This window comes from Bidens hawaiensis, unplaced genomic scaffold (assembly GCF_021521415.1).
Source record: "Bidens hawaiensis isolate Kalapana, Puna unplaced genomic scaffold, B.hawaiensis_p1.1 tig00013016_1, whole genome shotgun sequence".
NCBI classification, from domain to species: Eukaryota; Viridiplantae; Streptophyta; class Magnoliopsida; order Asterales; family Asteraceae; genus Bidens; species Bidens hawaiensis.
This window is the reverse complement of record NW_027492095.1, coordinates 412,611-426,179: the sequence shown is the minus strand read 5'-3', so window position 1 is coordinate 426,179 and position 13,569 is coordinate 412,611. Positions and strand designations below refer to the sequence as shown.

Below are 13,569 nucleotides of genomic sequence, written 5' to 3'. Positions count from 1 at the left end.
AATATTATATATCGAAGATGTATGAATATTACAAATGAATACTTGTCGGGGCGTGAACGATCTTCGGATATTGCACGTATCGACAAGGGGTATGGTTGTTAAATGAATGATGTAAAGAACGCCTAGAGTGTTCTTATGTTATAATGTAATTATGGTATATGTGAAGTATGTGTATATAGGTACACGAATGGTATGTGAGTTCTACGTTCGATATGGTAAGTTAGGATGGCAAATCCCTCTAGCTTCTGTCGGACATAGACTCGGCAGGTGATGGCGTAGTTAAGGACTGCGAGCCTTATACGTGATGTAGATGATAGATGTAAACGTAGATAAGGACTGCGGACCTTATACGTAATGTAGATAGGCGTTAGCACAGGAAAGGACTGTGAACCTTATACGTGCTGATTTTGTAGCATAGGGGAGGACTGCGAACCTCGTACGTGCTATGAATTAGGTTGCAACATAGGGAAGGACTGTGGACCTTGTACGTGTTGTGGATGTATGTCAGCATAGGAAAGGACTGTGAACCTTATACGTGCTGATTTTGTAGCATAGGGGAGGACTGCGAACCTCGTACGTGCTATGAATTAGGTTGCAACATAGGGAAGGACTGTGGACCTTGTACGTGTTGTGGATGTATTATGGTATAGGGAAGGACCGCGGACCTTGTACGTACCATAAATGGTGAACATAGGTAAGGACTGCGAACCTTGTACGTGTTCACGACCTTGAGTACAGGTATAGACGGTGGACTATGAACGTACTCTCGGTAGTCTGAGGTTAGTGATTGTAGATATGTATGTATGTATGGTAGCAAGTATGTACGTAGAACAGAAGGGTAACTAGTGACGTATGGATATGTATCTACGGATATGTATGTATGTGTATGTATTGTATGGCGTTCGATTAACTAGAACTCACTCAGCGTAGCTGACTTTTAGTATGCACGCAGGTGAGCTGATTATAGAGTTAGCATGAGGATGGCACATGGCATGGATTGAACGGCTGGCATCTGAAGAAAGAAGAAAAGATGTTTTAAATATGAAGTTTTGTGTTTTGGTATCAAAGAAAAGATTTAATGTTTTGTAACAAATGATTGATGTTTTACTTTCCGCGAAAAGTTTTAATAAACTCTGACTTGCAGAACTGTGTTTATGAGTAAATCCGACGCTAAAGTAGGGCTACCGGGTTCGGGGCCTTACAATTAAACAAGCTTATTTTTAGGAACCGTATCAATTGTAACAGTTTCTAATCGAGGAGAAAGTGTCACATGCACTTGAAAGTGCACATCAATAATAGTTATATTTAACGTCAACTCAATATAAAGGGATTAATGCTAATAGCAACTTATGTAACTGTTGAAAGGAATTAACTTTAGTTGTTACCATTTTTAGAAGTTGAGTTCTTGAATGCTGATGTACAACTAAGCCATTAAAAAGTCAAGTTTTAGTTACCAATTCCCTTAACTAAAAGTTCATTTTGGACGATCAAACATTGCATCACAAGCACAAGAAAGAATTTGAAGACTAACCAGTGTCAAAGTTTTTTCTATAATGGTGATGTTCAGCACCATATATGGTTGAAGGAGAAGCGCCACTTTTAATCAATTTGCGATATTGTACACACTCTTTATCATATAACAGAATAACAGGCATCGCCCTGTCAAAGTAGCACCTTAACCCATTCAAAATCTCTGAAACTGTCTCTGGCATCCTGTATTCAAGGCATTGTTATAGATTAACTTAAACATCATTTAGTCTGAATTTGACTAAGAAGACCAATAGGTACGTACTTTCATGTCATCCTTCTTTGACCCATATTCAAGGTACATCTTCAATATATCATCAACGTTTGGAGAACACGGAAGTTTAACAAGCTGCAAGAAGAAATTTATTTTCAATGACTGAGAAAATGAAAAATGAAAATAATACAATACATGTAGCAATATAAGTCGAGTTTACCTCATTTTGTCCGTTGACATATGTCCAATCATCTACAACCTGCTGTTTTAGGGTTTGTGGGATTTCAATGTCCACAAGTTTTTCAGAAGTTGCATTCTCCTTCTGTCATCATATATACAAGTGTTATGAATTAGGTTTCATGTTTTGGAAGTTTTATACATGTTGTAAAGTGAAACTTAAATATCGGGGACTAAAATCAAATGATAGCCAAGATTTGATATAGTTGAAAAATACCTCAGTATTGGATTCAAGTTTTCGTGTCTTCCCTTTTGATCCTGCAATAGTTCAAATGGTAGGTAATTAAACAATAGTTAAAAATGCATAGTTAAAAGATGGAACATTGAGTCATTAAATGAAATTTAACTTTTACTACATGGTTAAAAGTGAGAAGTTGAGTTTAAAGAGTATACCGTTGCTCTTCACCTTATCTTTATCCTTATCCTTTTCTACCTTTGAATCTATAAAGTTTGATAGAACAAAATTTTCGGTTATATTTCGTTGAACACCAGAAAAATTGAAGAGTAAATATCAAATTTTCCACTTAAATTTCAATGAAAACTAATGGAAAGAAGAGGCATATATAGCCTACAAAAAGAACTGGTTAAAAGTGTGAGGGAATACCATTAGATACTTTTGACTTTGTTTGACTTTAGCGGGTTGACTTAGGTTCCACGCCCTGTTTTTTGTCAAGTGCTTGCTTTTACATAAGTTTTCTTCTGTTTGTTTCATCAACCGCTCAGCACCAACCCATTCATCCCAGCTGTCACCAAAATGACAAACTTGCAATTAATATTTGTTTTGCAAAAAAGGTTAACATTGCACATGTCAGCACCAACCCATTCATCCCAGCTGTCACCAAAATGACAAACTTGCAATTAATATTTGTTTTGCAATAAAGGTTAACATTGCACATGTTATCATTTAGGCATGTGTGCGTGACAAAAAGGTTTCCCAGATAGTTAACAGGCATAACAGAAATAAAAATTCTACTTATGTAAGTTTATCATAACAGATGTTATATCAATAATCTCTTTTAATGCATGTATATCCAATGTAAAAAAAATTTACTTCAAGCAATAAATGGTTAATATATAAGCCCGGTTCATCAAAACTTAAATCGAATTACACATGCCAATATATAGGAAACCTTAGATTGATATCTATGATGCTTCTGCAGTCTACGTATATACAAATAAACAAAAAGATGAAAAAAAATTGAAAGCAGTTATTCCCAAACATAATCCAAGAAGCTCATAGTGACTATCTTTTACTTGGTGTAGATCTATGGTGAAGCTTCAAGATTATGCGAATGGCTCTAGGTACACAACATATTACTAAAAGAACAAAAAAAAGTGATGAAAATAATCAAATTCGGTTTCAAATTTAAATTTAAATTTACATCCAGAAGCATGATTAGTTTTCAAAAGCAATAACGGATGCTTACCTTTTTAGCAGCAACACCAGGTCTATTCAACAGTGCAAAAAAAGAAATGAAAGGAGAAGTTAAACAAAAGTAACACTACACGATGCTCTCATTTTTAAATGCTATCTATTTTGCTCGAACATGTTTGTAGTACAACTGTAGTGGATTAGAAAGTCTGATATTGAAAAGTTAACTGGTTTGTGATATTAAGAGCAGACAACAATGTTTCACTAACACCCACGTAATCTTTTCAATCTTATGAACATTTCAAAATGAATTAATTTCAAGTCGTCAATAAGTATTACATGTCGATGTTCATAATCAAACTCGTTCTGCATTTTCCTCGCCCACACTTAACTCTGGGTATCAACAAGTATGAAATAAATAAATCAAATACCTAATCACGTCAATCCAATTAATCATCAACACAATTCAATTTCATCAAATAAACGAAAGTAATGTAAAAACCAACAAATAATAAGAAAAAATGTGCATTTAATCTGCCATCAAAGAAAGTACGTTACTTGTAATCGTAAAGCGATAACTAACACGTAACTGATGGAATCGGTTAAGAAATCATGGAAACAACTCAAATAGAAACCAAAGCACCCGTGTAAAATAAATCATAAATCCATAGGAAACATCATCTCAATTAGAGCAGAACAACAATTTCGTACTCACCTGTCAGAACCCAATGGTAGGGCTTAAGCCTGATTCGATTAAAACGGATGTGCATTTTAAGCTCATTATCCTCACTTTCATGCTATTGAGCAGGGGGCCTCTCTATTCCTAAAAGGTAGAGGAAGTTTGTCTACATTTTACCCTCCTCGGACCCTACAATAGCTTTGCTATTGGTGGAATATATTAAGTACGATGATGACGATGATCCTCACTTTCTTTTTAGGGGTTTAACAAAATACGAATTCAGTAACATTTTATCTTCTTCGTCATCATCGTCATCCTCCATCAATGAGTAGTTAAGGAAAAGAATAAAGAAACAAATAAACGAAGACATTGCTTCTCATTATCTTCTTGTTAACAATTTAAGTCATGTAACGATGGGATGATTAATAGTTACGTGTGTGTGTTTTTTCCTTTTAAGAAATTAAGTCCTAATAAGTTTTTTTTTAAACAATAACTAATTATTTTTGTTTGGTTTCCACTACAAGCATTCATATAGAGAACTGTCTAGTACATTTTATTTTTATTATTATGTTTCTTTCTTAAGTATTTTATGACAAATCATAAAACTTTCATTTATCTAAATCCCCTTGTCATGTTAACGCTACATTAAAAGGACAAAAGTATTATGGGACAAAACAAGAAATGAATAAAACAACCAAACTAATACAAACTCCCTTATTTTTAATTCATGTATTTTTTTTTTATCATTGAATGTTAAAACTCGCTTCACCACGTCCCACCGAACGTATACAGACCCAATACACGTGTATACCAATTACCAACGATTGTACACCTACATACGATCGTGTATATCATCAAATACATAGGGGTGTCGATTAGTAAGTGCGTATTTATAACACATATGATGTTGTATAACATAATAACACTATAGCTTCTCCCTTTATTAAACAACCATTAACAAGGGTGCAAGCCGATCATCTCAAGCTCATGTAGTATCTAACTTGGCTCATTTAATTTAGAGGTACTCGAGCTCATGTCATTAAGAAATTTTCGAACTTGAGTTTAGCCCACACTCAATTCGTTCACTTTTAAGTACTTATTAATATATATACTAGTTTTTATCCCCCGTATTTATATTGTTTGTTCTAATATTTATTTATTTTTTGAATTTATATTTTTTTTATTGTATCAAAGTTAATAATATACTTATGGTTTGATGATAAATTGTTCAAACAAATGAGATGTTATAACCCGGTTTAGAAGCTATATGGTTTTCTTATGGTTTTGATGAGACCCAAGACCCGTTTATTTTTTTACTATAAAATTGGTTTTTTTAGTTTAAATAATATATATATCTTTTTTAAAATAAATAAGATATTAATTTTTAGTATATCCTATTTTATAGAATTTTTACATCAATAATTTAGTGAGAAAAATTTTTAATTTAATGAGATGTTATAATCCGTTTAAGGAATATATGGGTTTGGTAAGATCCATACCCATGAATTCGGGTCAAATGCATGAGGAGCCTCTATTTAAAAATCAAGCAAATATGGTGACTCCAAAAAAGGAGGGAGCAACCACATCGCGACACCTAGGATTTTTGGATCTTCGTTTATATATATTATTATAGATAAGTGTGTGCATACGAAAAGTTATTTTATCATAATTTAAGATACAATTATATTATATTATATTATATTATATTATATATAGTTTATTTGTTTAGGATCGCAAGTCTTGTGAAAAACGGGTTATGCGTGGCTTCTAAACAAGCTCGGATTCGATTAGACCTTGCCATGCTCAAACATTTAATAAGCTAGTCTAGAATAGCTTAATGAGCTACTCAACTCGTTTGCAACACTAGCAATATGTTAACACATTTTAATTTAATGTGCATAGTTTGGTTCAACCAAACTAGTAAAATAATAAATAGCACGCGTAGACTAGTCAACCAACTCAATCTATCATGGCCTGTCTTGACACATTAAAATCCACCTATTTTGACCCGAAACATCTTAACCCTTTGCCCAACTCGCGTAATAAATCGGCACAAAAAACCCATGTCATTGTCATATACATATACCCTTTCCTCACAAGAAAGAACATCATACATACATCCAAGTAGAAGCATGATTAGGTTGGAGTCTTTATTAAAAACATTATTTTAAATATTTTAAATGGAAGACGTATGTAATTTGTTGATCCCATTGTTTAAATCGACCCAAACAAACAAATGAACTCTTTACACAAAATGTTAAAAAAACTTGTAACCAATTAGACGGAGATTTTCATGGAATATGATGCTTCCTAAAGTTGTTACAATTTTGACTAATTAATATAACAAAACAAAAACTTCAAAGATCTTGTTCAAACAGCAAAATGACCAAAATACCCTCACCAACATCCAGACTGGTTCTAGCGTAGAACACGATGAATGATGATTCTAGACCAAAACATACTATAGACAAATGAGTTGTGTCTAAAGCTGTCATAATCATTGGAATTATCGTCATTAGACCAAAACATGCACACGTGTGCATGGTTATATATGTATGTATATGTATATATAAACTCATATCAATAATACAATGTAGCACACCATGCATTGTTGTATGATCAAGAACAACTAGACAGTACAAGAAGCTTATACTTATAAGTTATAACAAAATGGCATTGATTGCGGTAAAGAGTGAAGAAAGTTCGCTACGTAGACGTATTAATATGGTTGAAAATGAAGGTATAACGGAACCGAGGCGTGTGAAGAGAAGAAGAGAGCTTGCTCTTGACAGCAAAAGTCAACAGTTGACCCCAAGTCAACAGTCGGGTCAAGCGTCACCAACTACTGTGAAAAGAAGTTCTAAGTTTCGCGGTGTGAGCAAACATAGATGGACCGGAAGATATGAAGCTCATTTGTGGGATAAACTTTCTTGGAATGTTACACAGAAAAAGAAAGGAAAACAAGGTTATTATCATTATCATTATTACTTTTACTGTTACTATTACTGTTACTATTATTGTTATGGTTTTATATTTCTTTTGACATCAAGAAATCTTAACCAAATTTTGTTTCTTTTTTCGACTTTGATTGGCTCTGTGGATGATATGCTCGGGTTGAACAGTTTATCTTGGTAAGTTCTTCTTTCGAAAATGTATATATAATTTATATGATTAGAATTAGGCCGTTAGGTCCCGTAGCTGCTATAAAACTTGCATTAAATCGAAAAATAAAAATAACCGAACCTAGCCCAAAACCGACGATTTGGTTTTATGTTTTTTTCAACAAACAAATTTTCCAGTTTGTTTTTGGTTTTTCATGTATAGAAAACAGAAAAAACCGAACAAATAAAGACTTACAAACCAACTTTTGTTATTGAATTTATGGATTATAGATGATTTTCCAAAAAAAATTAGGCCCAAATGTCTTATAAATAATTAACCATTATCAAAAGTATTTAGGCCCAAAGTTTGTGGCCAATATTCATTAATATGATCATTTTTTTACGAGCAAAAAAATTTAAGCCTAAATGATAAAACCGAAAAAACAACAAATATTAAATAACCCATTGTGAAAACCAAATACTGGAAAAACTAAAACCAAACGATTTTCAAGAACACTGTCGAAACACGAAATGAATCTAACCTGATCCATGACGATGTTTCCACGGATTTTGAGATGAACGAACCACGTCTTGATCTTCTTATTCAGCTGTGCTTGAGACCTGCGATGTTGAGACCTGCGATCTTGAGACCTGCGATGGCTTTATGAGGATGTGGAGGTGACTGCTAAGATATCCTGAGGATTTCTTGTTCACAGACACAAAAAAGTGGTGGTGGCTCTTATTGAGCATGACCCCTAATAAGGAGGTGGAGACCTCCTTATATAGAGAGTCTCATGGCCACCATCATGGTACCCTAATAGGCCTAGCCCAATTAGGGTTACCTCCACAAAACCCCCTCAGCTCAATAACATTGTATTAGTCCATGTAATAAAATAAGCCAAACATAATAGATTTAGGATCGTAAAACCGGGTTTAGTACCATACCCCTACAAGCCCCCCCAAGTCCAGTGTTGCTCCTGGACGCGCAAGCGTCTAGGTGGAGCGCTGGACTTTATGAGGTGTGTTAGGCTATGAGGCGGTTTTTTCCCTGTTCTTTGGCCTTGTCTTTATTGTCTTTGAGTTTTGGGAGATTTTCTTCATGATGGTGACGAGCTGTAAAAATAATGAAGCCTGCGCGTGAGGCGGCTTACGAGCTATAATAATAGAGCCTGCGCGAGAGTCGACTTGCGAGCTAAATCTATTATGAGAATAGTAATGCCTGCGCGCGAGAGGCGACTTACGAGCTAATAATAATAAAGCCTGCGCGCGAGGGGCGTCTTACGAGCTGTAGCATAATAAAGCCTGCGCGTGAGGCGTCTTACGAGCTAAGAATAATAAAGCCTGCGCGCGAGAGGCGACTTACGAGCTAAGAATAATAAAGCTTGCGCGTGAGGCGTCTTACGAGCTATAATAATAATGAAGCCAGCGCGTGAGGCGACTTACGAACTGTAATAATAATGAAGCTGGCGCGAGAAGCGACTTACGAGCTATAATAATAATGAAGCCTGCGCGTGAGAAGCGACTTACGAGCTATAATAATAATGAAGCTTGCGCGTGAGGCGACTTACGAGCTGAGAATAATAATGAAGCCTGCGCGTGAGAAGCGACTTACGAGCTATAATAATAATGAAGCTTGCGCGTGAGGCGACTTACGAGCTGTAAGAAAATTAACAGCTTGCGCGCGAGGCGTCTTATGAGCTGTATGAATAGTAAAGCCTGCGTGCGAGAGGCGACTTACGAGCTAAGAATAATAAAGCTTGCGCGTGAGGCGTCTTACGAGCTATAATAATAATGAAGCCAGCGCGTGAGGCGACTTACGAGCTGTAATAATAATGAAGCTGGCGCGAGAAGCGATTTACGAGATATAGTAATAATGAAGCCTGCGCGTGAGAAGCGACTTACGAGCTATAATAATAATGAAGCTTGCGCGTGAGGCGACTTACGAGCTGAGAATAATAAAGCCTGCGCGCGAGGGGCGTCTTACGAGCTGTAGCATAATAAAGCCTGCGCGTGAGGCGTCTTACGAGCTAAGAATAATAAAGCCTGCGCACGAGAGGCGACTTACGAGCTAAGAATAATAAAGCTTGCGCGTGAGGCGTCTTACGAGCTATGATAATAATGAAGCCAGCGCGTGAGGCGACTTACGAGCTGTAATAATAATGAAGCCTGCGCGTGAGAAGCGACTTACGAGCTATAATAATAATGAAGCTTGCGCGTGAGGCGACTTACGAGCTGTAAGAAAATTAACAGCTTGAGCGCGAGGCGTCTTATGAGCTGTATGAATAGTAAAGCCTGCGCGTGAGGCGACTTACGGGCTACTTTATGTCCCGCGCCACGTGCAGATTGTGCATGCGCGTGCGCGTAGACTTTGGTTTTGTGTTATGCGCCACGCGCAGATACTGCATGCGCGTGCGCGTAGACAGTGATATGTGTGAGCATGTGATGCGTAAGCATGTGAAATATGCGTGAGCATATGGTATGAGGATTCCCAACCCTTAAGTTTGGCGCGTAGCCATATGGGATATTATGAGGATTCCCAACCTTGAAGTTTGGCGCGTAGCCATAAGGGATATTATGAGGATTCCCAATCTTGGCGCGTAGCCATACGGGATATTATGAGGATTCCCAACCTTGGCGCGTAGCCATATGGGATATTATGAAGATTCCCATCCTTGGCGCGTAGCCATACGGGATATTATGAGGATTCCCAACCTTGGCGCGTAGCCATATGGGATATTATGAGGATTCCCAACCTTGAAGTTTGGCGCGTAGCCATATGGGATATTATGAGGATTCCCATCCTTGGCGCGTAGCCATATGGGATATTATGAGGATTCCCAACCTTGGCGCGTAGCCATATGGGATATTATGAGGATTCCCAACCTTGAAGTTTCGCGCGTAGCCATATGGGATATTATGAGGATTCCTATCCTTTAAGTTTGGCGCGTAGCCATATGGGATATTATGAGGATTCCCAACCTTGAAGTTTGGCGCGTTTGGGGCGCGCTTGGCGCGAGGCCTGATGCGCACATGCACGGCGATGGAGTGGTGACTCGTGTGTGCGTGCATGGCGGAGGTCTCTTACGCAAAGCCCAGATGGTGGTTTCCGCGGCGGCACATGCACGGCTGTGGAGTGAGAATCCGCGGGCGCGCGTACATGACGGCGGAAGTCTGGTACTTTCTGGATCTGCAATTTTAGAGTCAGATCTGCAACTTTAGACCTAAAATCCAGGTCTGTAATCTAGACCTAGATCTGTAAATCAGATCTGGACAGATCTGAAGCCCGGAGCAGATTTAAAACTATCACAGATCCGGAGACCTGATCATTTGAATCAGGCCGTTTCTTCTTGCCCAGATCTGGAAGCCTCTTTTTAGATCTATGGATCTTTTTGAGCTTTAATAGAACAAGCCTTGAAGCCTTTTTCTGTAAACTTCCAGATCTGGGTTTTTCCTGGGAGAGATCCGACAGCCGAGATGAAGATCGAAGGGTAGTTCGTTGCCGTCCCACGGATGGCGCCAATGTCGAAACACGAAATGAATCTAACCTGATCCATGACGATGTTTCCACGGATTTTGAGATGAACGAACCACGTCTTGATCTTCTTCTTCAGCTGTGCTTGAGACCTGCGATGTTGAGACCTGTGATCTTGAGACCTGCGATGGCTTTATGAGGATGTGGAGGTGACTGCTAAGATATCCTGAGGATTTCTTGTTCACAGACACAAAAAAGTGGTGGTGGCTCTTATTGAGCATGACCCCTAATAAGGAGGTGGAGACCTCCTTATATAGAGAGTCTCATGGCCACCATCATGGTACCCTAATGGGCCTAGCCCAATTAGGGTTACCTCTACAAAACCCCCTCAGCCCAATAACATTGTGTTAGTCCATATAATAAAATAAGCCAAACATAATAGATTTAGGATCGTAAAACCGGGTTTAGTACCATACCCCTACAAACACAAAGCCCAAATTTTCGGGTTTGGGTTCGGTTTGAGGCCAAAATCAACTTATGCAGACCATCAACTTAAAGTTAGTGTTATCTTAATCTTTTAAACCATAAAGTTGACATTTTAAACTTGATCATGACTCAGGAGCTTATGATGAAGAAGAATCAGCAGCAAGAGCATATGATCTAGCTGCTCTTAAGTATTGGGGACCATCAACTTTCACTAATTTCCCGGTAAAAAGTTAAAATTTTGGATTTTGAATTTTTAATAATAATTTTAAAGATTTAACAGTTACTTGACAGTTTTAACTTTTGTGAAGGTCTCTGATTATGAGAAAGAAATTAAAATAATGCAGACTGTTACCAAGGAAGAATACCTAGCTTCACTAAGAAGGTAAATTTAAGAAAATTTAAAAAACAATTGGATTGTAAGAAAATATTCTTGTTACTCATAGTTCCATTTTTTATGGAAAATGAGCTTTAGTTCAACTGTATATTAATTGGAAAGTGAAAATTTTGGATAGAGGTCGCAAGGTTTCAAATTTAAATCCAATCCTAACCTTGTTTTACCGCAGTGAGACTTTGGGTGGCGGGTTTTCCTTAGAACAAGAGATTGTGGGCTTGGGATACCCAGTGTTGTATGCGATCGTGAACGTACATATGAGGTCGCATTTTGATATTGGGTTACCCTGAATAGGTGGCTTTATTAACTGGTCGTTAAGAAAAAGGTTGTTACACGGATGGTAGGCCAGTGGGCCCCATTAGTTAAAAAAACTTCAAATATGATATTAGTTTTTTTTTTTCATCTAATAAGGGTGTTTTTGTCGGTTTGTAGTAACACAACATAAAGTTAACGTCCATCCATTTCAACAACCACGTGTGTTACGTGTGAGAGCATTAGAGCAATAGTAAACATATGACTAATTTTAGAACCACTCGATCAACCACAAACAGTCAGAGACCATCCGTATAATTAACATTCTTATAATTCATTTTCGTTATATCAGGAGAAGCAGTGGATTTTCAAGAGGGGTATCAAAGTACCGGGGAGTCGCAAGGCATCATCATAACGGGAGATGGGAAGCCCGAATTGGAAGAGTTTTTGGAAACAAATATCTCTACTTAGGAACTTATAGTAAGTTAGCTTCAATAATATTAATAATGATGATAAATTATCAAAAACCCGTAAAACATTAAAAATGACACGTTTAACTGTCTCTTATAAGACATATTTTTTTTGTAGTCCGTGGAGTGAACCCATGCCATTTGGGTGTTTAAGATCACTACTAAAAAAATTTGCCTAATGCAACATTTTTGTTACATAATGCAACTGTTTTTTTACAATCGCAACATGTTCAAGATGTAACTCTTTGGAAAAGAGTTGCACTAAGTAACAAAAATGTTGCATTAATTTAATGCAACTGTTTTTGTAAAATAAATGTTGTATTAGGCCAGTTTTTAGACTTTATCTCTCTCACTAGGCCACCAAGTCAGGACTAAGTGACTGATGACATGTTTAAATGTTTAATTACCCGAATATTGTGTTACAGGCACCCAAGAAGAGGCCGCTCGTGCTTATGACATAGCAGCAATCGAATACCGAGGCGTGAACGCCGTGACCAATTTCAACTTAAGCACCTACATAAGATGGTTGAAGCCAGGACCACAAATTACTGAACAACCACAAACACACACTGAGTTAACAGTTTTGCCAGTTTTGCCAGTTAATAACTTTGGCTATAATAACAATAATAATACATATACTGAAAAAACAAGTTTACCTCAAAAACAAGAAGTGTGTCCTGATATCAACTTTCCATTTAGTCCAAGGAACAAATCGTCTCCAACCGCACTCGGGCTGTTGTTTCAGTCATCAATATTTAGAGATCTTGTGCAAAAAAACCTTAATGGAAGTGAGGAACAAGAAGATGATGTAGAAGACAAAAAAAGTCAACCATTGATGGTCAATGATGAAGAGTACTCTGGGATGTTTTACAAGAGTGATGATAATTTCCCATTTATGATGTCACAAGATTATAAGCTTTGATTGCATGTGTTTGATCATGTAGTTCCTTTTTATTTGGCAATTTTCCAAGTGGAAAATTTGACGGTTTTCTGTTTTTAAGTTTTTGTTACGTAACATAAGTTATATTTTACATGCGACTGTGTGAATAAATTTTACATAGTTGCATGCAAGACGTAACTTGTGTTTTACCTACGGTTATGTAAATAAATTTCCTAAAAGTTGATAAACTATTGTCGGTTACTTGCAGGAAATATATAGCAGTTTTAAGTTGCTATAAGTTCATACTTCATATCACATATGAAGTCTTGTTTAGGATGATAATGTATGCTGATTGTAACAGATTTACAATAAATATACATGATAAAGTTAGTATTTACTACACATCTACACGAGTGCATGGGTAAGCTTTGGTTGTGTATTATCTAATTTATCTCAAACAAATCAAATAAAAAAAAAGTTAATTAAAA

The 13,569-nt window shown here is 36.9% G+C and overlaps 1 protein-coding gene and 1 pseudogene across 2 annotated transcripts; one reads left to right on the top strand and one right to left on the bottom strand.

The window, feature by feature from the left end:
- Window positions 1-1,526: 1,526 nt before the first annotated feature.
- LOC143543071 (protein MRG1-like) lies at window positions 1,527-6,545 on the bottom strand (annotated as a pseudogene).
- A 583-nt stretch (window positions 6,546-7,128) lies between these two features.
- Window positions 7,129-13,181, top strand: LOC143543026 (uncharacterized). 2 transcript variants are annotated; one of them, XM_077035459.1, is made up of 5 exons: window positions 7,129-7,160; window positions 11,222-11,310; window positions 11,397-11,470; window positions 12,084-12,211; window positions 12,627-13,181. In XM_077035459.1, the coding sequence occupies exons 3-5, from the start codon at window positions 11,427-11,429 to the stop codon at window positions 13,121-13,123; spliced, it is 669 nt and encodes a 222-aa protein (XP_076891574.1). In that variant the 5' UTR covers window positions 7,129-7,160; window positions 11,222-11,310; window positions 11,397-11,426; the 3' UTR covers window positions 13,124-13,181. The 2 variants fall into 2 exon arrangements, with proteins under 2 accessions (XP_076891574.1, XP_076891575.1); XM_077035460.1 differs by lacking the exon at window positions 7,129-7,160 and having other exon boundaries at window positions 11,092-11,310.
- Window positions 13,182-13,569: the final 388 nt, after the last annotated feature.

What these genes read in the sequence shown, in the direction of transcription:
- LOC143543026 (XM_077035459.1), top strand. Translation starts at nt 11,427, where the DNA reads ATGCAGACTGTTACCAAGGAAGAATACCTAGCTTCACTAAGAAG. An exon ending in TACCTAGCTTCACTAAGAAG is followed by an intron (nt 11,471 to 12,083) that starts GTAAATTTAAGA and finishes TCGTTATATCAG; the next exon opens with GAGAAGCAGTGGATTTTCAA. An exon ending in TCTCTACTTAGGAACTTATA is followed by an intron (nt 12,212 to 12,626) that starts GTAAGTTAGCTT and finishes ATTGTGTTACAG; the next exon opens with GCACCCAAGAAGAGGCCGCT.